Source organism: Ptychodera flava, chromosome 3 (assembly GCF_041260155.1).
Source record: "Ptychodera flava strain L36383 chromosome 3, AS_Pfla_20210202, whole genome shotgun sequence".
Classification (NCBI taxonomy): Eukaryota; Metazoa; Hemichordata; class Enteropneusta; family Ptychoderidae; genus Ptychodera; species Ptychodera flava.
Window position 1 is genome coordinate 46,549,601 of NC_091930.1, and position 26,460 is coordinate 46,576,060.

General features: G+C 38.0%; 1 protein-coding gene across 1 annotated transcript in view; it reads right to left on the reverse strand.

Annotated features, from left to right (window-relative positions):
* The window catches only part of LOC139130136 (uncharacterized), a 43,121-nt gene extending 18,279 nt beyond the window's left edge, over positions 1-24,842 (reverse strand). Inside the window, exons 1-6 of the mRNA XM_070695858.1 lie at positions 24,703-24,842; positions 11,724-11,938; positions 9,351-10,640; positions 8,143-8,238; positions 5,340-5,726; positions 3,980-4,528 (exon numbers count right to left, since the gene is read on the reverse strand). Of these exons, the coding sequence (XP_070551959.1) occupies positions 3,980-4,528; positions 5,340-5,726; positions 8,143-8,238; positions 9,351-10,197 (1,879 nt within the window). The 5' untranslated portion in view covers positions 10,198-10,640; positions 11,724-11,938; positions 24,703-24,842. The remainder of the gene's footprint in view (positions 1-3,979; positions 4,529-5,339; positions 5,727-8,142; positions 8,239-9,350; positions 10,641-11,723; positions 11,939-24,702) is intronic.
* Between the last annotated feature and the right edge of the window lie 1,618 nt (positions 24,843-26,460).

Below are 26,460 nucleotides of genomic sequence, written 5' to 3' on the forward strand. Positions count from 1 at the left end.
GACGGATCGTGCTCGTGAAATATCCGCCTTTGTTACACCAGACGGATTGTTCCAGTACAAGGTGATGCCAATTGGAATGAAGAACTCTCCGGCCACATTCCAAGGGATGATTAACGATGTCATACTGTAAACGGGAATATTTTTGCATGCGGGATATTTTCACGACTTTCGCAACCACAAACAAAACGTGAAAAATTTCCCACACGCGAAGCTACCTTACCAACTTATTAATATTCATGACATCATCCAAGGTTGATGCTGCTGACACTACTAGTACTATGTAATATGGCGAAACTTTGGCTCTATGCACATGTAGACTTCGATAGATAAGGTTGATATCTATAATGGAAAGTTTAATTTGATTTGGCAAATAAAGTATTTTCAGATAATGCCACATGTTTATCACTCTCGATAGATGGAATGTTGTAGTTCGAAGTAGGTGAAGAGGCATATTGCAAAGTCAGAATGAGATGAAGTTGACGAAACTCACCCTATTACAATAATACCCTTTTCCCCTTGGAATATTGCCGCAAACATTTTGTGAAACACAGGAAAAAGAGGAGTATTACGAGGCAAAATGAGCATGATCAGAAGACGAAGTTGCGACAAACCCCCCGATCTCAATGAGAACAATAGATACCGTTTGACACTCTACACGTCGACATGTGCTAATAGCACATAGCGCAAAGAAAAGTTGACAAACTTTGACACTTGACTTCCCGAATAGATGCACAATGACACTCAAATAGTTTGTAAGGAAAGAAAATGCGAAAAATAACCTGTCGCGAACATATTCCAGTTTACAGTATTCGGACTAGAAGGGTGTGGAGCTTACATCAACGACGTCATCCTATACAGTGACACCTGGCAGGAACACATCAAACCCATGAGGAACTTCTTTGAGAGACTGAGCAAAGCAATGTTGACTGTCAACCTTGCCACATCTGAGTTTGGTTGGGCGAGGGTGACTTACCTTGGACATACTGTAGGACAAGGTGAGGTAAAACCTGTTAATGCCAAAATCAGTGCCAGTTCAAGTTTTCCCATACCAAATTGCAAGAGACAACTGATGTGCTTTCTCGGTATGGCTGGTTACTACATTCTCCACAATTATTGAGCCTTTAACTAACTTACTTAAAAAAAGTAAAGTTTGTTTGATCAGAACAATGCCGACAGGCATTTGTTACACTTACAGCCATACTGCAAAGAGCTCCAGTCTCGTTTGCACTAGATTTCAGTTTGCAATTCAAATTAGCTGTAGATGCTAGTGATACGGTTGCTGATGCTGTTTTACTGCAAGAGGATAGTCATGGGATAGCCCATCCTGTTTGCTACTTTTCACGCAAATTTAACAAATCCCAGAGAAACAACTCTACAATCATTTTGAAAAAGAATGTTTATCGTTGATATTAGCTTTACAGCATTTTAGATTTTATGTTACTTTTTCGAATCAGCCAATAGTGGTTTCTATTGATCAAACCCATGTTGTTTTCCTGCAGAAATTAAAAGGCAAAAATCAGAGATTGTTAAGATGGAGTTTAATGTTATAGGAGTTTAACCTTGATATTAGACATATCAACGGCGGAGACAATTTAATTGTAGACTGTCTCTCTTGTATTAAGAGTTTATTGTTGTTCACACCTTTAATATCACATTTGTAAAAGAAAGATTTTCTTTGAAAAAATTTCCTTTTGAAGAGGGTGTGTGTTATGTAGGTGATTTTCCCCCACACTCATCATGACCTTAGTTTAACTCAGTAACCACAAGTGCTAAACATTTCATATATGGTATGATGCGACACCTTATGACGCCACATATTGTACCTCATTAATTATGCGCATACCTAATTTTGAGCGAGCCAATAGAGCTAGAGGTCTGACCTCGATAACCTTTTTACCTAAAATATATGTTTATGTCAATAAATAAGTAACCACTTGTGTTATGTCATTTATATTTAGTAGGATGAGAGACCTTATGACAACACACGCTTTGCCTCATCAATTATGCACATATCTAAGAAAAAAAAATTGTATTGCTAATTACTCCCCATATGCCAAAATTCAGACCTCCAGCTCTAATGGCTTGCCCAGAATTAGATGACCTAAAGTTGGCAGGGATGAGTGACTGCAGTATAATTGTCATTGGTCAATTGACAAAATCAACAAAATAATTACCTTACATTTTGTTGTCTTTTTTCTAACCATGGCGAAAAAAATTATGGTAAAATCATTGACTCTCCATGAGATTTAAATTTTGATCCAACTAATGTTTTCAGAACTAGCGTAAGTAGTTTCTTTGCCATATGTTATTTCAAGTACCGAGATCTCTAACTACCGTCAGTCAAAGGTCAGAGAATATGATCCTTTATCGCTTCACATGCCCTTTACTCCTGGCATCAAAGTTGACATAGGCGTTTGTCATCCAAGTGTTAGCAGTTGCTCTCGCAGACATTTTAAGTCGAAAACTTCAGCATTTTAAATGTTTTCATACAGAATAGACAAAGCCTTTTCCAAATTTTAACGTCTTGATGACCTTTGACCTTGATGATACATATATATGCATAACTCAGTAACCACAAGTTCTATACGCTTTAATTTTGATAGGATATTAGACCTTAAGATGTCACATCTTGAACCTCATTTATTATGCACATATGTATTTCTTGGCTGGCCCATACAGCTTGGGGTCTGATCTTTTTTCCCGATTTTGAACCATAACTTAGACATGCCTCTTATTATAAATTGGGAAAAATAACGTAAACCTATGTGCCCATAGATCTGAACATATACACTCCAGCGATACTTGTTCATGACCACACCTGCCCCATCAAGACTAATACACCCATTACAAGTGGGGACTATGTCATTTTCAATGACTTGTTTCAATGAAATGTGTGTTTCAACGGAAAGAAGTATTTGCACAAACAACATAAAAATACTTGTTCAGTCTTAACAGATTAAGTTAAAAAATTTAAGAAAGTTATAATGCAAATGATGGAAAACTACAAACTTTGAGATGACAAATATATGTGGTCACTATGATGGAAAGGACAGATTTCGTTATTTCTGATAGAGAATTATGATAGAGAATTAATGAAGCAATAAATATGAGAACAAACTTTGGTGTGTGGCCTTCATATAACTCTAACACAGAAATATTTTCATTAGCCAGACAAGTTTTTAGGATGATTAAAACCCGAGGAGTCAATGATCTCACTAATTGTTTTCCCTTGTATTTTTCTTCCTGAAAAGGACGTTACAACCATGCATTTGATTTCAATTAAGATGATAAACGTTAGCCTCATTACAGCAGTGATCGACTGCGACCTCGTTTTAGATCCATACTACAGTGTTTTCCTTCAGTTTATTTGTTTGGAAACAAGCCTTTCGTCCTTTCAGCCTACCTTATCCACAGCTTGCTTCACATAGACTATCTAAGGTCTTAAAATACGAGTGCGCAGGGGTCGGTGTACGCTAAAATTTTCTTTGTGAATATTGCAATTTTTTCCACAGGTAATGGGGCTAATAATCTTAATGCTAGTCCTCGGAACACCTCATTTCATCCATCGGTTAGTCAACAGTAAGGTTAGATAACAGAAACTATACAAAAGGTTCCCTTTACCTTTATGCTGAATCATGGTCTAAACAAGCATATCAACCTTTGGTGCTTGGCGTTCCTTTGGTGCTTGGCGTTAGCAATGAATTTTTACAGATTGCTGTATTCCTCTGTCATTGTGTCATGTATTTCTTCTGAGATAAATGTAAACTAAGTTTTATCACTAGGCTGCTTCTAAACTCTGATGAGCAAGACTGTCTGATACATCAGTAAGCAAGTGTAAGTTACTAATCTGTGGACCTATAACAGATCAACGTTGACAAAATCAACAACAAGTGTAGCAAGTGTACTTGCTTTAGATAGTCAGCTTTGAGTCAAGATAAAATAAACGGACATGTTCGCTGGTCCTTTTGATATCACCCACCTTGTGTAGCTCTTTTTATATCACTCTGCAACTCATTGATGAGTGTCTTTCCAGCTTCACTCTTTTCCCTCAGAGGTGTAGCCTGGTTTGTGATGTCTTCCCTCTGCATTTTCAGTTTTTGACCAGCTTCATGCAGGACTGCTTTGCTGTGAGCAGAATGTTTACTGGCATGAATTTTCAGCTGAACAAACTCTGTAACTTTATCATCATCCACTCCACAGAAAGAACTGATTTCATCGTTTAAAGTCATCTTGAGTTCATCCCTTGTTATCTCAAATTGTCTGAACTTTGCTCCATTGACTTTGACATCGGCTGTGACTTTCCTTTGCTTTGTGACAAACGTTGATCTGTGGCCCTGTAACTCCTCTACACTGAAGTCATCTCTACTCAGTAAATCAGAGATGGTTTGGTTGTCCCGTATTTGCATCTGTGACAGAAGTAGATTCAGACCGTCCACTGTATGGTGCCGGGTAATATCCTCATGCGGTGCAGCCTTCAGTTCAGTTATTGCCGCAACACTACATCGACGAGACAGAGCTGGCGCTGAACCTGATAAGATAAAAACAATTTGTCCAAACTACTGACAATACAATCTGGGATATGGACACTATATAAGTCAACTTAAAATTTTATAAAATGGGGATTGCAGGTTCATTCACCCAAAACCAACCCTCCAGAAATGCCTGCGAGAACAAAGATAAGCTCCATCTGTGAATAGTTTCGTTTGATTAATGAGGCACTGCTGACTTGGTTTTACTGCACTAAATAAACACGACATGATTAATAATGTAAGCAACGTAAATACCATTACAAATGAACATCAACTTTTCCACTTGTATGACTATTTTTGGCAAAAATTCTGTAGTTGTGTTGTGTTGTCAGTTAAGCAGCATTTACAAAATGGCAGAGATTTTTCAGCTGTACATGAAAATCACATTTCGTTGGAGATGAAATTTCCATGTTATTTTCTTGGATAAATTTGGACTTTAAACTGTGCGTTTCACACTGTCATAAAGCAGTCTTACACACAAAGTAATTTTCGTGTTTTCGTTTGTTTGTCAGTCAAAGGTATGTGTCGTTCCACAATTTATACATAACAGAAGCCTGCCCCAAACACAATTGATAACAATTTAAAGTTATTTGCCACATGGCTAGCTTCTTTTGAAGAGAGAATTTGCCTTGACAGATGCGAAAGCTTTTTGTCCCGTCTATTTACTTGAAATTATCACTCATAAACAAAGCTAACTGACTTTTAATTTTCGGTAGTCAAACTTAGCACGGCATATTTAGTCACCTGAAACAATTTCAGAACAATACTGTCTTCAATATTCAATTAAACAATTTCAGAGTGCACAATTACCTGTCAAGAGTGGTATTTCTCTCTTACAGAGTAAATACTCCTGTACTGAAATGTAGATATCAAGGGTTAAATAGTGAGCTTGAATCTTGCTGAGTAGTGTTGGTGTGATGATTGAAGAATGGATGGTTTTGTCCAGTCGTCCACTGATATACTCACTCCACAGAGCTTCTAGTGCTTCTAGGGATCCACATCTCATCACATACCGAAGACACCCTTTACCTATTTTCTCTACTTCCAGGTTTTTGTGTAAACCATTCAAGACTCCACCCGTTCCCTCTGTTGTCGGTCTCTTTCCTTCATGTTCATAAAGTCCTGCTTCAACTTTATCCATGGATGAGGCGTTCGTTGCATTTCCATATGAGGCTGCAACTTGCATACTGACTGTACCTGAATAGGACATTTATTATAGCATCATTTTCATGAGAAATATGACAGAACCTCATCCCGCTCGTGAAAGGACTGCCGCCGAATACACCGCAGCACGAGTGCAAATACCGCTAGTATGGCACGCTTGCACTCATAGGACATGGGGTTCTGTTATTATTACATATGATATATCTTTTATTTGCATCATTCAGCGAGTGAATCGGCGGTTAGTCGTGCGTACTACTTGTATGTCAATTATTTAACGCGACTTCATAAGCTTCAGCTCGACCCTGCGGAGTTGTATAACATTGACATCACTGTAATAAGGCGTCGAATCAGCTTTCACTTTTCATTGGTCAATGCTACAACACCCTCTATTTTGATTGGCTAAACTATTGTTTACTTGTTTATCAATATTTGACCTCATAGGAATGTCGCGACGGAGAGCTCTAATACTTTACTCGCGATCGCTCAAACGTCGCAACTTTACAGAAGCCATATGTAGTCAAACGAAGAAAACGTTGCATATTTTGACATAGAATTCTTCTAAATAATCGATACAAATAACACTTTAAAGATTTTTACGTGAATTTTACGAGTGAGATACAGCAAATGCAACTTGTCGAACGATCAAATTTCTGTCTTTGCTACAGCACACAAACGCTCACTGGTTATCGATAGCGTGTACAGGACACACAAATACAGAGCAAACTGCACGCAAAAAATGACGTTCTAAAAGATTCTTGAAGATTGATGACAGGGAATGTTTGGTGAGAAAACTACTGGAAAAATGTCTTTACGCTGAAGATATTAACTGTTTAAGTCCCTCCGCTGAGCCCACGATTACGTGTGGTTTGATACACGGTGTCTGCCGTGGCCATGCATAGCCACTTCGCCCACCGTGAATCAAAACCACACGTAACTGTGGCCGCGCCGACATCGCCCGCTGTCTTCTATCTTCGCTGACGACAAAGTGTTCTACCGGATAATAAAAATCATCCTCACACTGCGATAAGTAAATGCAATTTGTTCTGCCGTATTTTTTATGGGTAATATCATCGATTTGACGATTACTAGCACTGAATCAAAATGAAATGAAATCTTGTATACGACAATTTTTGTGTTTACAAACAAAAATAGTTCAGGGTTTATATTGGTAAATATGCATTAGGTCAAAGTAATTAAATTATTTGTTTTGCATCCCAACCCACTTAGGTTTTTAAGGTTTTCATGAAAAACACACACACAGTGTACTTGAATAGGAAATTTTACGACATGACCGCTTAGATTTTCTGAACTAAAATTTTGTTACAATTTTTTATTTGCTGCAATCAAATTACATTGCATTAATTTTCTTGTGTGTGTTTTTCAGCCACTTAGACGCGTACCTTTTCCCATTTAGAGGTGACGCAAAACAAAGAATTTCATTACTTTAGCCTTTACATAAAGAAATGTCATAATGTTTTTTGGTATTGCACAGTAGTGCAAATACCGGTAGTACGTGCACGGTTCGATGCAAGTAAACTGTGGTACATATGTAAAAATATGACAGAACCTCATGACCTGTGAGTTCAAGCGCGCCGTACTAGCGGTATTTGCACAGTGTTGCGGTGTATTCGGTAGGAGTCCTTTCACAAGCATCAGGTGATGTCGAAATTTGAAATATTATATTTGTTTTGGTGGCGATCAACATTTTAAAACCAAGTCAGAGCGTTTGTTTAGCGGTGTAGTGTTAATAAACGTTGACTCTGTGTTTTAAAATTACTATTTCTGAAACATTAACACCACCAAAGACAGTAGTTTAATGATACGTCCGAGCTATATCAATGGGGAAAAGAGTAAAGGAATTCGAAAAGATAGGTTTCTCTGAAGATTTTAAATTGCTTAAAACTTAGGTAGCAGATATCATTGCACATATACTTGAAGTAATATTATAATGTTTATTATCATACATCTACCATCGAGAAAAATAGAATTTTGCGTGCGCTAAAAAGCCGTACGGAACGCCTGTTCCATAACATGGACGGTTTCCAGGCGCCCCATCCCCTTCAGCTGTGTCTGCGCGTTCACGGTTGATCTGTTTCAAGGGACCCATTGGGCAAGTGCCAGAACGTGTCTCGTGCGCTCTGTACGTACGTGATAGTGCATACACTCCAAAACCTGCAGAAGAACGTCCGGGATAGTGTTCCACACTGGCGCAATAAAATCGGGAGAAAATTTGCCGACATTGCACGAAAATGGTCACTCCTCTGACAATTTGATGTCCCAGTTACAAATGTAAGATATATAATAATAAGGTTATTACGAAAATACCTCAAAGGATGCATGAGTACATTGGTGCCGTGCATCGCCTTCCGTTTCGCGTCGGGCGATGCGCTGCGCCAATGTCCTCATGCATCCTTTGCGGTATTTTCGTAATAACCTCGATATTACTTACCAAACGCGCGTTGTTGCTCAGATGTCGGTTGTGATGTCGAAACTCTGCCTTGAGATGTCGGTGGTGGAAGACCAGTACTGTGTGACTTAGCTGATTCTGTAGATAGAGAAAAGAAGTGACAACCATGGAACTGAAGATATCAAGTTGAATGGAGGACAAAAGACAAAAGGACGTACAGTCAAACCTGTCTTAGTGGTCTTCCTTACTGAGCGGTCACTTTCTTATAGTACTAATCTTGTGGCAGTCCCGGAACATTTTATGTGTAAAAAGCCCTGTACAGAACAGCCACCTCTCTTAAGTGGTCAGTGGCCACATGTAATTGCTCCAATCTTGTACAAAACTTGTGTATAATGGTCAGCGTATCTGACTTTCAGCTTATCTGACTGTGGCCACTGTCAACAAATTTTCAGACTGAGATTAAGAAATCTATTTTGACCATTATTTATCGCTACATTGCAATTGTTTAAAAATCAAGAAGGAAAATTGGGTTCACCATGCCAAAAGAATATTGTGAAAGTCTGAGAGTCAGAATACTTGTCCTTGTGGCGCTTTCCAAAGCATCTTAATGACATAAGCTAAAAAGCTTTAAAACAATATTTTGGCAATGCAGGCTCCCATGTATGTTTTATCATTGGTGATCCCATCAAAATTTAATAGGCTTAAAGAAAATAAATCTACAGTGATAGACTGTAACATTTTCTCATACACAATTTAACATTAGGTAATGAATTTTAGCAAAACGGTGTGCTTTAATAAATATTCTCCCAGCGTCATTTAGACTTGTGTTGAAAGTTGCGAATGAGATGGTATCAGATGAGAGACCTATGCAAGATTTATTACACCGTCAATAAGAAGGGAGTGAGTTTATGTATCATTAAAGGTTGGGGATGAAGGTAGAATAATTACTCGGATCGAACTGATTACAAAAACTGGTTATCATAAAACGTTATCTGTCCTAAAATTTGACAAAATCCTACTCCAACGGATTTATGTTATAATACTTCAATTACGCTTATTTCAACCAAGGACAAATTTATAATTGATCTTAGGAGACGTATCAGTATTTCTTCAATCTGTCTTTGCGTCTCAAACCGATTCGGTCCACTAAGGAGCAATTTATTAATAATATGGGTTTGAATTATAGTTTGCAGATAACTTTTCATGTCACATATGTGAACTGCTATCTGTCGACATATAATAAATCTTACCATTAGCGGTCAACTGGTCCCTAAGTATTTCTTGCTGTGATCTTGATCGTCGAGTACGTCGTTCTATCTCTTCGACAAACTCTGAGTTCACCTTTATCAACTCTTTCATCACTGTAGTCTTCAACATTTTCTTCATTTCTTTTGCTCTCTCCAGATAAACTGGATATCGTTGGACTACTTTAACGATCTGATCCTTCAGTGCGTCCGGTCCGCTTCGCATTTCAACCACCACATCGTCTCGATAGTCTGGAAAATACTTCTCAATGAAGATATCACCCTCTGACATGGTAGGAACGATGATTGGCCTTCCACTTGCTATCGTGGTGATGGTGACAAAGAGAGAATTAACCGAACTTGGTGGAAACATAACGAGATGGGAATAGCTTAGTTCTTCAAAAAAGGCATCTTTCACAAATCCTTTGATGAATAATCTTAGTTTTGAATGCAGATCCAAATGTTTCATAACATCTTTGTCATCACTTTTTTGAGTGCAGAGAATTTCCCATTTTGGTGGTTCTTGTAGTTTCTCAAACGTGCTAGCTACTAGGTTCATAGCCTTTGGAACAACGCCACTCTTATTCAGCTCCGGAATCGCGCAGTGTTCAAAAGGAGTCAATATTTGGAAGTTACGACTATCTGGCAATTTCGAAGGGGTTGGCAGATCAAAGTAAACGTTATCAGGTAGTGGTATCAGCTGCAAGTGTTTGATTGACGACGGATCATCATGTCTGTAGGTAAAGTAGTCAAATACCTTGGGTCCTATGGACAGAACAATGTCAGCCAGATGATTTTGCTCATTCACAAGTTTACAATTGTGTTCAAACAATTTCTTATCATAAGGGAACATCTCGGGTGTCAATTCTTCAGGATTCCATACATTGACATGACAGTATTCTACAGAGGGGAGTACTCTGCCTTAATGTCCAGTGCGACAGCAGAGGACACGATTGAAAATCCGAAAATAAACTTTAAGTTTGTTATTTCCTGCAAGTGAGGGAAAAAGATTTCATGTGCTGCAAGCCAAATGTAGTTCGGCTCGCACACTTCAAAAAGTGCTTTTCTTTCCGGTAAAAGTAAATTCACTGCTAATCGTTTCGCTTCCCGCATAGTTTTGCCGTCTGCTTCTAAAACCGTGCAGTAAATGGTGAGTCCACACGATTTCAATTGATGTATGAGTTGGTAAAGTGCAGCTGTGACACCACTATCAATTGGTGACTCCCATCTTTCTAACAATATCAATGCTGCATGAGGCTCCAAAGACGAATCAATCAGCATTTGTCTTGTCACAACCTAAATCAGGACATCGAAATAAAGGTTTACATGATTACAGAAAGTGCAATGCGTACGAATAATTTTTTGTTAGTCGCAAAAATATCGACTGCTAATAAAAACAATAGGGGATGGCATCGTGAAACAAAACTCGTAATTGTGCCCGAAAATATGTACGTGTAGGCCTACCGTTAGAGGACAACTTGGTACCACTGTTATCCGTCCTGCTGGTCACTCTTTTAGACCAAACTTTTATTGAGGAAAGCACGGCCTTAGGTTCGACCTGGGAACCGTACAAGCAATATCACGTTCTTAAATTTAAGTCAAAGCGATCATGCACTATCATGTTTTTAAACAATTTATTGTAAAAATCACGGAGCTTTTAAAAATTTCTATCGGGAAACTGAACTGAATTATATTGTCAATCTGTGATGTAAAGAAGGTGTTTCTAAGTTCAAATATACTCTTTCTTGTACTTCGTCTGCGGTAAACGCCATTGATACACACTACAAATTTAATTTATTCTGAATTTGTCGATATTAAAACAAAGTATCTTTACAACTTTTCCTTTGATATTATAGAAAAAACAGCTATGCCTAGTTTAGAATATTCTTCCCTGGGCTTTAATTGCATTGACTAACTTATTTAAATGTGTTTGGCCAGGGGCTTCCAGCGAAATATATTTACGGTATCGTGTACCCAACTTCTTGTAGTTACTTGGTCAATCATTGTCTTTATTCTGTTAAATCATCATTGAATATATTAAAAAAACCATTAAAGAGCCAATTCGCTAGACGAAATCACACATCTCTACTCAGCACATGTAATTGAACTGAAACATCATCCATGTCAATGGTTGGTCGTTTTTCCCTGTTCAATCATATTCGTTTTCTGTCAGCGTGACATTATTTTTTTGACCTTACGTGGGACTTGACAAAGTATCAAAGACACTCTGTTGAGTTTTTTAACCAAGTAAAAGGGAATAAAATGGTAAAAATTCTACAGCATAATCACTTGCCAATGAATATTCAATCAATCATTTCTGACCTTGCAAAGTCTTTTGTTTTGACCTTGTTTTCCATCATAAATATTCATAATGCTTACCGGTTTCCTTCCATGTATAACCTCTTCTTTATGATTATCATCTTCATCATCATCGCCATCATCGCTAGCATTGCCAAAGTTCAGAGGGTTGCTCTTTTGATCAGCTCTACTCCCACTAGGGTTAGAATTGGCCATCGTACCTTTAGCAAATTATTGCTGGTAAACTACATACAGAGAGGCCAGTCACGAGCTCGGGGTCGACGTCTGAAGGTTGTCTGGGTATATTAGGGATAAAACATTATTTAAACTAGCGAAACAGCATTTCTAGGAAGAACACTGAATTCATGAGGAAAAAAAACATATGGCAAAATTGTTTTTAAGAGGTTTGTTTATATTTAATACAACTTGACAAAAAAACAACGAAAATCAAACTATTATCGTATTGGCAGAACTTAACTTCTTGACTTCCATAAAGGATGCTCCTAGTGGCAATAAACAGACAAGAAACTGTTCAATTAATATTAATTAATTTGAATGTAATAATACAAATTTTGTAAATTATGCGTTAGATACATTCACACACTCAGCTTCATTTATGTACCTGTTAAGAATAATGGCTTCCCGTTTTATACTACACTAACAGACAATCAGTTGTTCTATACTCAGAAACAACTAATCTCATATGTAAAAATGTTTAAAGAAGTCCGAAAGACGAAATGTTATAACAACAAAACACCTCTTTTGTCCTTCAGTGTTTCTTTATTTTGCGCACTAGGCTGTAAACAAATTTGATCTATTCGAATCCTTGTTTATCGAATCATCTCTTGCATGTATTTATAACAAGCAACTGCTCGACCGTTGGTTTTCTCCTGAGGATGTTTGTGAAGATCATGTAAAGTTACGGCAGCTAATTTTGATTGAGGAATTTTAAAGGTGCATTCGAAGAGACATCAATACATGCATCAGTAAACGAAAAACAGATACGTTTGAAGCTGCTGCACGTTTTGCTGATGATTATTTAGTGGCCCATAAAACTTCATGTGACATCCCAAGTCCCGATCCCCTTCTGGCAAACAAGTTGCTACTTCTTCTTGTCATTATTGCAAGGAAGACGGCCATTTAATGTGAGTAGTCAAAGTGGATATAGACCCAGTGGCTTTATTTCTTCATGATCTCAATTAGAGCTAATAATGTGTGCAAGATATTTTCTTAGGTTAAACACCTTTAAGGTCAATTCTTCTCAAGACAGCATTATAGATGTTTTCAAACAATTTATTTGTGATAGTTTAGTATCATGTTCTAGTGATTTGTTTTCTGCTACCCCTGTCAAAAATTTAAGAGATACCAGGGCTTCCCAGTCTCTTTTGTTGGCAGATACCCTTTCATTTTCTGAAAAGTCATTTTCAGGTTCTTAAGTTCTTGTTAAGGGGGTAGATTGTATTGACTACATTCATGTTCCTCTCCATGATGTATATTTGTCCCCCGACTCTGTTTCGGGACCTGTGAATTAAGGTATTAGGCCCTTTTTGCCTTTTGAAGGGATTCACCTTCTCCTTGAAAACGACCTTGCTGGGGACAAGTTCATTACTAATCCACTTGTGACCAATACGCCTGGTTTAGATCAGGATGCAGAGCCAATTGAACAGGAAATTGAACAGGAAATCTTTCATGTGCCCTTACTCGAGCCATTTCAAAGAAAACCTCTAAGAATCAAAATATCCTCAAAATGACGTCACAGAAATTGACTTAAATAACACCTTTCTCCGCCAGGTGTTTCATACGAATCAGTCAGTTATCCCTAGTTGATTTGAAACCTTCAGTAAAGAATATATTTTCTAGATCATATCTTCTGGAAGAACAGCACAATTTAACATTCTTTGTTTGTTTGACTGCATTGTTAATGAAGTTAAAACTTCAGATAGTCTTGTTTGTTATTTTACAAAGTCTGGTATTATCATGCATAAATGAAGACCTCAAGATGTCTTGGTTGATGACGGGTGGGCTGTAAAACATCAAATAGTATTTCCAAAGTCATGTCTTGTTGAAATATAGTGCCTTGCTCGTGAAACCCCCTGGGCCGGTCATTTAGGAGTCAGGAAGAACTATCATAAAAGTCTAAATCGTTTTCATTAGCCAAATCTCGGGAAAGATGTAGCACATGCACATCATTCCAAAGGACCCATTACAGCCAATTCCTGCAATTTATAAACCATTTATTAGGATACTTGTAAACTGTGTTGGGCCCCTAACCAAAACTAGATCAGGAAAATTAGTTAACGTCGACAATAATGTGTTCATCTACATGGTTCCCAGAAGCCATACTACTGAAAAACATAAAGGCCAAATCTACAGTGAGAGTTTTAGTCAATTTTTTCACTGTGTTTGACCTTCCTAAATCTGTCCTATCTGACCAAGGATCCAACTTTGTGTCTGGAATTTGTCTACAAGTCATGGATCAGTCAGGCATTAACCAGTATAGGCCCTCTGTCTATCACCCAGAAAGCCAGGGCGCTCTTTAGGGATTTAATCAAATTCTAAAACATGTGACCAGGAAGTACTGTTTTCATACACAGAAGCAATGGGACGAAGGAATTCATTTTTCACACTTTAGAGAGACAATTCTTGAGTCTCTTGGTATTAGCCAATTTGAGCTTGTATTTGGACATACAGACCGTGGCCTACTTAAGCTATTTAAAGAGACAATCCTATCAAACAACAATGATCGTCTGAATCTTTTGCAACATGTATCGAAACACGGTCCCTCCTTGTGGAGGGACCGTGATCGAAATTTCGTTAAAGACATCCCTAAGCATATGAAATAGCCAGAGAAAATCTTGAGTCATCTCAGCAGTCTATGAAAGTCAAATGTGATAAAACACCTCAAAACAGAAGTTCGAGCCTGATCAAAAGGCTGTTGTTCCTCTTCCTGTTCCTGGCAAACCACTTCATTCCTGTTGCTTTGGTCCTGATTTCATCGATTATCTAAGAAACTAAACGACACAGCCTGTCAGTGTAGTCAGCTCAAATCAGCCTTTATGAAGATAGCAATAGTGAAAGTAACTTGAATGAAAATACTGCAGATTCAAAGCTGGGATCGGTCAAAGTCCAAAATTCGGAAATATCGGAGAATCGTCAGTCTACGTCAGCTCAAATCAGCCTTCACAACGACAACGAGTGAAAGAACTTATCCGCGAATACCAACATTTGTTCAAAGATGTTCCATCAAGGACTAACAGCATTTATCATGATGTTGATGTCGGCGACAGTAAGCCTGTGAAACTACACCCGTACAGACAAATCCAACGAAAGCGAAATATCTCCAGAAAGAAGTCAAATATCTGCTGGACAATGACTTCATTGAACCAACTAGCAGAAACTGGAATTCACGATGCTAACCTGTGCCAAATGTGATTGAGGCTACCGTAGGTGTACTGACTACTGGGAAGTGAACACAGACACTTCTTCAATCCCGAACATTGATGAATGCATTAATCGAGTGAGAAAAACCAAGTATGCAACAAAATGATTTACTCAAGGCATTCTGGAAATTAACCTTACGGATTGTGAAATATCTGCCCTTGTTACACTGATGGATTGTTCCAGTAGAAGGTAATGCCATTTGAAATGAAGAAGTCGCCTGCAACATTTCAACGGATGATAAACAACATAGTATCGAATTAGAAGAATTACTACGAAGTCCTACTTTGATGAAGTCGTCTTGTACAACGACACAGTATATGGATACATCAAACTCATGCGAAGGTTCTTCTGGAGACTGAGCAAAGCAATCTTGAATGTCAACATCGTCAAATCTGAGTTTGGTTGGGCAAGTGTGCCTTATCTTGCACAGGGGCATGGGGAGGCAAAACTTGTCGATGCTGAAATCAGTGCCTGTTTAAGCTTTCCCCTGCCGAATAGCAAGAGACAGCTGATGCTTTTTTATCGGTATGGCGGATTATGACAGGAATTTTTTTTTCAGACTTTCTCCACCATTACCGAGCATTTGACTGACTTGGGCTGCGTTCACACAAAAAAACCCGATTGATGTGGGGGGGGGGGGGGGCTGGAGGAATCGCAATTGAAATCTTTTTTTTCAGATATCCCCTTAATACCTTTAAAATTTTTCAAATGCCTCCCCCCAATATGATCAAAATTTAACAAGCCCCCCCCCCCCAACTATATCACAAGCACGCATGTTCCGGCAGACAAAATAAACACGTATTGTGCCATTCCGCTCGCAGATGTTCCACATTACCTGTTATTAATACTTTGTAAAGTCATATTTCTAAGGAAAGTTCTAAATTGATTCATTTTTAATCACATCAGTGAACCTTTTGGATATATCAGTCTATAAAGCCAACTTGAGTTAATTCAAATCCGGCCAGGTCAATTGGTCCTGCCCAAGAGCACACAAAATGACGACCATGAGAGAGTATGCAAATGGTGAATTCTGGCTAATTGCCATATTGTCACAGTGACCCACCAAAAATTTGTTTCAAAAGTACAAGACATATATGAGTTAGATGCTACTCAAAATTAACAATATTGGAAGTCCATCAAATAAATGTTTTAATCCCTGAAATTTTGGCTGTAATAATGGCAAATTTGGTTACAAAATTTTTATGATGTGAACATGGAAATTTAGAAAACTGAACATGGTGACCCCATCTTTTTTTCTTCAACTACCATGTACATAAGTGTCAGAGCTATCTCTATCACTGCTCAGGTATGCAGTGACAGTAACACTGCAGTAGCAGGGCAGTATCTGATAGTGACACTGCCCGTAGGCAGCAGCTGTATTAACTTCGGTAATTTTGACAATATTTTTGTTCAGTTTATACAACTGCGTTCTTGTTCTACTCCTTACAGCATGTTGAACTTTCCAGTATTCAGCTTGCTATCACAGCCTGTGTATGTGTACCATGCATTTGTATCACTGACAACTGAATGTCACTGATTAAATTATCACTGATACATATTTATATACAGGTTTTGTCAACAAGCTAATATTGTGTGTTTGATTATGCTGTAGGGAGACAGCAGGAAACTGTAGTTGATAATATATCATCAACAGTTGCAGCTTCTGCCCTGTTACTAGGCTCGTTTGGGTTTTTTATGACAAATCACACATGTTTAGATTTTTTCGAGATAAAAGTCATGTGATGTGACAAAATGGTTCGAGATTTTGTTAAATTATTACTAACATTACAGCATTTGAATGCCATAAAAAATGGTATTCATTTTTCATTGAATTAATTACAAAAAACTTGGAATCGGAAAATGTAAAACATAAAAGGAAACCAAAACATTTTAAAGTCCCCCCCCCCCGCTACAGGTAGAGCAAAATTTTCAAGTCCCCCTCTACTACCCCAAAGTTATCGAATCCCCCTTGAATTCCTCCAGCCCCCTGACCATTTTTTGTGAACGCAGCCTTGCTTTAGAAGAAAGTGAAGTTGGTTGATCAGAAAAATGCCAACAGGCATTTGATACGCTAAATGCCGTAAGCTTACTTAAACGTGCTCCAGTCTTTTCTACACGAAATTTATGTTTTCCATTCAAATTAGCAGTCGATGCCAGTGATGTGGCTGCTCGTGCTGTTTTTTGCAAGACGATAGTAATGCGGTAGATCATCCTGTCTGCTGTTTCTTACGCAAATTTAACAAATCCAATAAAAAGTGTTCATCTTTCGTAGCAGCGTTACAACATTTTGAAGCTTGTATTACATCTTCAAATCTGCCGATAGTGGACATCACCACCGACTTTTTTTTCTGCAGAAATTTAAAGGGAAATATCGGAAATTGTTGAGATGGAATGAAATGTTACAGGACTTTAACCTTAACATTAGACATATCAAGGGAAATGACAATTTGATTGCAGACTGTCTTTCTCGTATTGAGTTTATTGTTGTTTACATGTTAATACCACATGGGTAAAAATATTTTTTTTCTTTAAAATATATTTTTGAGAGGGACGTGTTATGCGGGTTCACTACTCTTAGGTTTAGTTATTAGTTTTAATAATCTTCTATCGAAATAGTAAGAAACTGCATGAGATAGATGATGATAAACGTTATCAACAGTTGCATCTTCTGTCCCGTTACACGGTCTACTTGTTGTTTTTTGTTATAAAATTTAAACTGAATTAATACTTGTTAAAATTTTGTTGAAATGGAAGTTTTGAGATGATATGAAACCATTAACATTACCACTATTGTATGACATAACACTGCTATTTATTCATTTTTATAATTTAATTATCTACCAAACAGTGGAATCTGAAAATATTAGAGAAAAGGGGAAGAAAATATTTTGATTCCCCTATACCCGGTTCAAATCTTTCAAGTATGCCCTCTATTCACCGGGAATGTTTAATTCCTTATGAATTCCTCCAGCTCCCTCCCAGTATTTGTTGATGCAGCCTAAGTGTGTTGCTTGCCATGGCTTTGTACTTAAGGGGGAGACCCACATTCGCAGACACTTTTCTTTAACCTGATTTTTCACCATTAAAATGAATCTTTAACCCAACATGTAGTATATGTTTGGGTAGGTCGACAGTTGAAGATTATAAAAATTGTGAGAATATTTCAAAACCTGTTTGCGTGTGTTTGTTTTGCTCAAAAATGTGTGTTTTTGAGTTTTTTCACTTAAAAAAGTATAAGTACGAGAGGGTGATGGCCATTGGTAAGCCGTTTACTGCAATCGATAGCAGGGTAAGGTGTGTAAAAAACCGTGTCTTGGATTTTTGATACTCCGCTTGTTTTTGCACAATTAGCTTTGAAAGTGAGAAGTGGTGGATTCTGAATAAATTAACGGCTTTTGTCCACGTTTGTCACGATATCTTTTGTTTTCGGAACATTATCGGAATTCTGAGACACGGTTTTGTAGAAACAGTCACTAACTACAACCTGTGCAAAGATAAGGCTAATCCGTCAACGCGGCGCCAAGTTACACTCTCCAGAAGTTGCGATACATTGCCAAAAACGGAACGGAGTAAATCGCAGAAATGTGTATGCGACCCTTCGAGTCGCACAAAGTCAGCTAAAATTCCGGTTCGCTCACATTTTCGGTGGAAATTCCCAGCCCATAATGAAGTACAGGACTTTTTACACAATTGTCTGAATTTGTGGTATGAATGAAATTATACATGACGTGAAAATTGGAAGAAAATGAACACTGAAACGGCCAGTTCGCGGTGTAAGCGTTAGGCTTTATTTACACAACTGTCATTCCGAGCTAAATCTGGGGATAATCTTCTTGCTAAATACAAACTAGCGTATTAACTGTGCACTGTAGTGTACCAGTTAAAATTTGATTATCAAGCGAAGAAATGGCTGGCTGCATATATACTTCGTAAACTTATGTGAGTTTGCATGCCAAGTCCGATGACATCGTGTTTTCCTCTCTTTTGGTTGCGCAACCGTCACGGCGTTTTCAGCTTCCTGCCTGGAGAGAGACACGTGACAATGAATTTACAATGTGGTACATACCGACAAAGACGAAGTTCATTCAGACGCCGTGTTGCGACGTTAGCTTTTACGTTCCGTACTGCATGTTGAAGTACGACCACAGTCCGCCTTGAACATGGCATGGAGCTAAAAACGGACAGCTACATGAACGCGGTTTCCGACCTCAGAAGCACCAGTGCCGGCTAACTTTGTGTTGTGCCATGTTAGAATCCATCGTTAGGCTAAACTAAATATAACACCTGGCAATATCTGGTAATTAAAACGATTTCCTGATAGAAAGATAAAAAGTTGGCGAAAAACTGAAATAAATTGAATCTGACACGAAACTTGAACAATTCTAAAAGCAACTTGTTTTGGCTTCGCGAGTGCCATGGAGGCGAGTACCTAAAACAGATGTGAATCTCTGACCACGCTGATATTAAACTGAATGCGTCATTCTAAAACCGCGACGGTCGAATTTTGTACAAGTAATGAAATGCGTGAACTTCAATCAAACAGTTGAATATCGCGTTGGCTGATGTGTGGAAACGAGCATTCGTCGTTCTCCGGTGGCGACTGTCCGTTGACTATAATAGCGACGATAGACAGGCCAGCAGCACGCTGTTTTCAGCGTGATTGAGTTTATCCACAGGAAAAAGTAGTTGCTGATTCAAAAAAAGCACGTTCACGGTTGTTTATTTTTTTTCAAATTCATGGAAATTATTCTCTCATTTTCAATTTTGGCTTCTTTAAATTTACCGCATAAGTTTATAATTACCTAATAACAATTCAATCGCAATGATTTTAAAGCTATACCGACATGAATTTGTGCTGTGAAATATCGCATACTTTTCAATCGAGATCGATTTCGACCCTGGACTTCGACTCACTTCATGAGCAGTCCGCCAATAAAAGTTCAGTTGATCGAGACAAATTATATATGCTCTATGATTAGCTCCGGTACAGATTGAAAAACAAATGCTGGGTCAACATTGTGTTTACATTGTAAATCACGGCATTCTAAACTCTACGTGCATTACCCGCATCACGTTCCCTCTGTGTCCGCATAGAATTTACAAAACAATAAGCTCACGTTTCCAAACCGGGCAGAGCAGACACAGGCGCGATTTTCTCGTTAATATAAAATTTCGAACTGTTGGCATATTTCTAATTTCTACTGAGAGGAATGTTGCTCGCCCAACTGTCGAAACAAAAAGACGTCGCAACCATTTTCACAAAAAAGATAGAAAACTTGTGGTGACGTACAGGAACGTAATCTTCATTGCATGCTTTACGTGTAAACCGTAACGTAGCGGTAACAATTTTGGTTGCCGGACTTCACTGGGCATTTGCAGACGTTAAAAATCATCTGACATTTTTATCATCAGTCGCAATTAGTTCGGAGCGGGATTAATTTTGAATGTCGGCCTTCATATAAGGTGCAGACAAACATGTAAACTGTTATCAGAAAAAGACGTAATTTTTGGATTTTTGGAGTAGCCTGGTTTGATTGGGGCGGGGTCAGACTATACTTTTCATTGAGTCCACGTCATTTGTTAGCGGACACAAATGTACGTTTATGTTTTCGGCGGCGATTAATTTTGAATGCTGAACTTTATTTAGCAAACACGTAAAGACAATGACCTACTATTTGGATTTTCGGCCGTTATTTGTTTTGTACGGGAACAGTTTTATTAAATACGTGTTATAGGAAAACGAGGTAAAAATTACGTAAACTACAATGAGCAGCCTCTCTGTTGTGCGCAAGATGTATCACCAGTTTTTGTTCGAAGCTCAGTTTAGTCACGGTCCGGACCGTGGTTTAGTGTTGAATGAGTAAGCGTTCTGCGTTACATTCCTCGCTTGCGACCATTTCCAGTTGACACCTTTTCAACGCATCAGGAACTGGAGTTTTAAGCCTGAATGTAACTCTGACAATTTTAACTGTTCTCTCATTCCCAGCCATATGCTTGATATTTCGCTTTTGTGGACCATGCTTTTGCAATCGACGACGGCTACCTTCAGCATGTTCAGTAGCCACGACATACTTCCTGCCGGCAGCTGGGAAGAAGACTGACGCATGCGCACTCCTCCGGACGGAATTAGCGTAATCTACTTATGCTCTTGAGATAGCCTTGACTAATCTGGAAACCGTTAAGACACAAGAAAAATACGGCACGCGAACTGGCCTACAATGTTCATTTTTGTTAAAATCTAACTCATTTCCGAGTATGTTATGGTTTCAAACTTATCGTCCACTCAAAGGCCATATTAGACAGATTCAAAATTTACCATAAAACAAAAAATGACCAAAATCACTCAAGGAAGGTGGGTCGACCCCTTAAATGTGTTTAACAAATAGTATATTGTTAATACTTAAATGAAATTTAGAAAACGTTGATCAATTTTATTCTCTAGGCCTGGTCATACTATATAAACATTGAATATTCAGCCACTGTAAAGAACCAAGTAAAGACATAAACTTCGCAGAAATAGATGTCTCAGATACGAGAAGTCCATGCATTTTTACACACGGTAAATCCAGTCCCCATTTTACAGGCTAGAAATTTACTTTTGCAATAAGCCGGGTCATTGCATGACAATGTGAACGGAAAAAAGAAAGTAGTACAAATAACATGCGAAATGTTCAGTCGCAAAGGGGGCTGTATGATATATAGTTGACAACATTTATATCACTTCTTCGAACATTTCCAACCAGAAACAGTGTGTGTATTAATATTCACATTGAATTCTATAGTTGTACAAATTCTTTCTTAATTAGTCCCATACCTCCCTTAAATATAATGTTCGCGAGTAAAACATATTTTTTGGGTTTATTTCGTGTATGTCTCTGCTGGAGCCGCAAAATGACCCTGCGTAGAGTTAAACGGAAGGCATAGGTAGCCGTGTTCTGATGCCCCTGCCGCTGGGGCGATCATTTACAAGTAGGGTATCCTTCTGATACTAAAGGTGCATTATATCGGTCATTAAATACATCACCGGCAATTATTGTCTGAAAAATCAAGTATTATTTCGTTGTTCTGTTATCCATCTAGCAATGGAGGAAAGTACAAGACAAAATCTTGATGTATCAGCCAGGCTTTGTAAATTATGCTCAAAGTCAGTTGTAGAAGACGCAGTACCATTTTCTTTTAGAATGTCAAGAGTATTCAGATTTGAGAAAGCAATATTTACCAGAAGAATTTTAGATGGAGCCAAACTTTTACGAAATTTGTTAAACTCATGAGCTCTTCTAAATCTGAACAGCTCCATAGTCTTTGTATTCTTGTATGTAAAGCTTTCAAGTATAGAACAAAGTTACATCACAACTACTTGATATGTAATTATATGGCTCCGAGGGAAACTGTGTATGTGTGTGTGCATATTATATATTACTTTGTTTTTGTTCCTAGACTTGAATTTGGGCCGGAGGCCTTGAAACGCAATAAACTGAAAATGATTGTTGTCTGAAAAATAAAGTATTTTATTTTAGCCACATGACAGGTTCAGAAGGATTTTTCAGTCATTCTGATATATCTTGTTTCACTGGATTCTCATAGATGAAGTGGTCCCTTTGGGATCTGGTGGTGAAATAGACACAGTCCTATACTTTGGTTTCGTTTACATGATAATAAAAAGGACTGAATGCCAGTGAAGCTACGGATTATAGCAAGTTTAGAAAAGTCCCAAAACTCTATCAAGTACCAGCTGTAAAAACAAATTATCATCCAAGTGTATGGTTCAAGACAAAGTTACACTCTGTAGGCTGAAAATCAATGTAACAGGTTGGCAGATATGTTTGCCTTTTGTCGCTATAGTTATACATTCCTCATTGTAGCTCTCATAGGTATTGAAACAGCTTTTGAAAGTTACGCAGAAGAAGGTTAACAGATGCCATCCACTTCAAAACATCATTAATAGGTAGATCACTGGAAATGCTTGTACTCACATATATTTTTCCATATTAGGAGTTTGTTACTTTCATGTCACATTCTCATCATCATCATTTAATATGAAACGTTTTATGGCTTTTCCCGACAGTAGGGGGCACACTGTCTTGTTACTCAAAGGTTGTGTATCATTTCATTGCCTTGACGCCCGTGTAAAAACGGTAGTGCAGTCTACTTATTGTGAGGACAGCATTGAAACAAGTTTATGTTGTGACGTTGAAGATGAGATCGTGAGAGTAAACGGCCTGTATTGAAGGAAAAATTGACTTGATACTGATACCTGTCTTAAGTTAAAATCTAAAGTTGCTGATATTTTGTGATGACATTTCATATTTCTTGAACTTGGAATTCCAAATTGTACAAATGTTTAAACGAAGTTATTTTCTCAATTTAAGATCAGACATTTTTACCATAACGTTTCATAATATATGGTTAAATTCATGTCATAATCAAATGATGTAGATCCCAGTATCTATGTCGGTGTAAATCATCTTTTTTCCTCATTCAGCACATGAATAAAGGAGTGCGGCCGGGGCAAACAAACGGACAGATTCTCAAACACAGAGAAAAAATCTAAATATGATGACAGGAAAACAGGCAAGTGGTCTCTAACGTTGACAGGACGGTCCTTATTACATGCGTACTACTAAAAAAATACACTTGCATTGTCTACTTGCAATAGTGTAAGCAAATACTGTAGACATACGCTTTGTTTTGCTAGTCTTAGAAAATCCCATCCGTCTATTAATGGTCTCCATACAATGGTCTAAACGGAATGAATGTCCAGAGGTGGGCCGGATTCTCCGTCAAAACCATGACAATAAAGCTTACTTGAGATAGCCATCCGAAAAAGGACAAGAGGGTGTATAGTCGATGAATAGTTTTTTTGTTTACTTTGGAGCACTCTTTTCTTGAAAGAGACAAGGCAACTAAAGCATGACGTCAATGTTGTTGCAAATGGTAAAGCCATACCATGCCCGACTTGTGTTTCCCTTAAATTATCTCACCAAATTTTAGTGCAACGCATAAAGCATACCAACTTCTGTCTGACTGTCTGACTGTCTCTCGCACACACACAGACACACACAGACACACAGACACACACAGACACAGAGACACACAGACACACAGACACACAGACACACACACACACATATATATATATATATATATATATATATATATATATCTATATATATATATATATATATATATATATATATATATATATATATTCTGTGTGAAATATGTATATATATGCATATGTGTGTAAGTTGGTATGCAAGATAAGTATTGTAGTTGTTGTTGTTGTTGTTGTTGAAGTTACCTTTAAACACATATCACTGAAACCTTCAAGCAATCAGACAGCTACGATATTGATTGTTAATCAATAGAGGCTAAAAAGTTCTCCGCTGACATTGTGGTTTTGAGCAAAAACAGAGGTGCAATGCTGAAAGTGATTTTTCAGCGATCGCCTTGTTTGATCGCTTAACTTTTTTTCACGGGTGCCCCATGACAATATGACTTTTCCTTCTCTAATTGCTTGACAGGCGCCAACGTTCTGGCTTGTTCTTATACGTTACTGTTACCATCACAAGAAAAGCTGTGAAATAGCCGTAAAATAGATCACAAACGATTGACTTACCATTTAAACTGTAACAAATCGCCGAGAAGATCGAAATAAACTCTAATATGCAGATGTCGTCAATACAAGGCTTTGAAAACTCTAATGAGCAGATGAGTTTGATGCAAGGCTTTGGAAATCGAACGCACCAGCCGGTTTTGTTGTCCGATGTCGTCAGAATAAAAGGGTGAATGCGTTGAGGTCACATTTCATTCAGGAGACTCTGCGCTGGAATGTCTTTTTAAGTGTGGCACTGAATAACTTTATACAGTGGAGTGACTTTAAAATAGGCAAAGCTGTCCGACCTGTTTGCAAAATGGGGATCCATATTTTGAAACCCAACTTGTAAAATTTTAATCGGTTGGTTGCTTGTTTTACTTCCGATGTTTTACTTACATACCGCTACAAGTATAAGACAAAAACGAATGTGGGCTAGTGCTTCTGATTTACGTTCAGAATTGTTCTGTGTAAAAACCCTTAGAGAATGTACTGTGGTACGTTTCGCAATTCTTTGTTATGGCAGTCTGCCAAAGTGATTAAAATTCTAACTTTGCGGCCGATTGTTATGGCTTGCCATTCAATCTCTAATAGAAACTTCGGTTGCCCTGGCTATAACTTTAGTTTCTGTCGCGCACATGGAGCACAGTGTCCGTTGTCTCAGAAGCAATGCTTGATGCCTCACTTTTACAATTCGAATTTATGAATCTTTGTCGGACCATGAAAGCTTCAGTCATACAATCACGCTTCTGCACTCGTATGCAGAAAATCACAAGTCGCAGTTTGATAATATACGGTTACTAACAGTTCAGACAAGTAGCACAATTAAGGCAGTAGGAGAAAGTGAAAATGGAGGGACACGAAAAAAATCTAGGTGTTCAGGGTTGTGGTCTTGAAAACTCCAGAGAATTATGCTTGACAACAATTTTATCCAATGAACCATAAAGTCTTTTCTAAGCTTATTCAACTGAACAGCTGTGTTTTAATGGCCGACAATCATAAATAGATTTGCTTGCGAATGCTACAATGCTGGTTGTCAAAGCTTTCGTAAGGTAATCGACGGCACAGCTGGCTATCATGTGGGTACTGAAAAGGAAGACAATGGACTGGGAAAACCAACAGTTATAGATCTAACGCCTTTCTCATAACCTCACTGTGATTTCAAATGTTCGACGTATAACCAAAGTAATCAACTTGACCTATTGGGGAGATTGCCAATAGACGTAACCTCCTGTGAGTCACTTAGCCTGATCACACTCCTAATACCGAAGTAACGATATTTTTTGCGCAGAGTGATGTATTGTTTCAGAAGATGATAAAAGTAAGTAAAAATGACAGGACGTTGATGTTAATCCCAGCGTCAAGTTGAAAGATTATCTCATCCTGTTTGAATGTATTTCCTATCGTTTAATATTTCCCCGACTTATCTCTCGATTGACTTTTTTGTAACTAAACCTGTATCGAATGTCATACATTGTAATGTGTATATTTGGAAACAAATTAAGCTGCACTTTTTCGAAACTGAAGTAGAGAGTTGGAAGTTGAGTTGAGAGTAGGATGGGTAATTGCAAGGTGAGTATTCGCAGTACCTGGTTTCTGATAGAGATCTAGAGTGGTCTTTACAACTGAGAACTTCGATTGTCAGCTTCAGTTAGTGAAATCATTACGATCCTGGCCCATTACCACAATTCATAGACCGTAACAAATCGGAGAGAACCCGAATAGACTGATGCAGGGCCGCTTCATGATACTAATTAAAGCTCTCGTAGAGTCAATCACTAC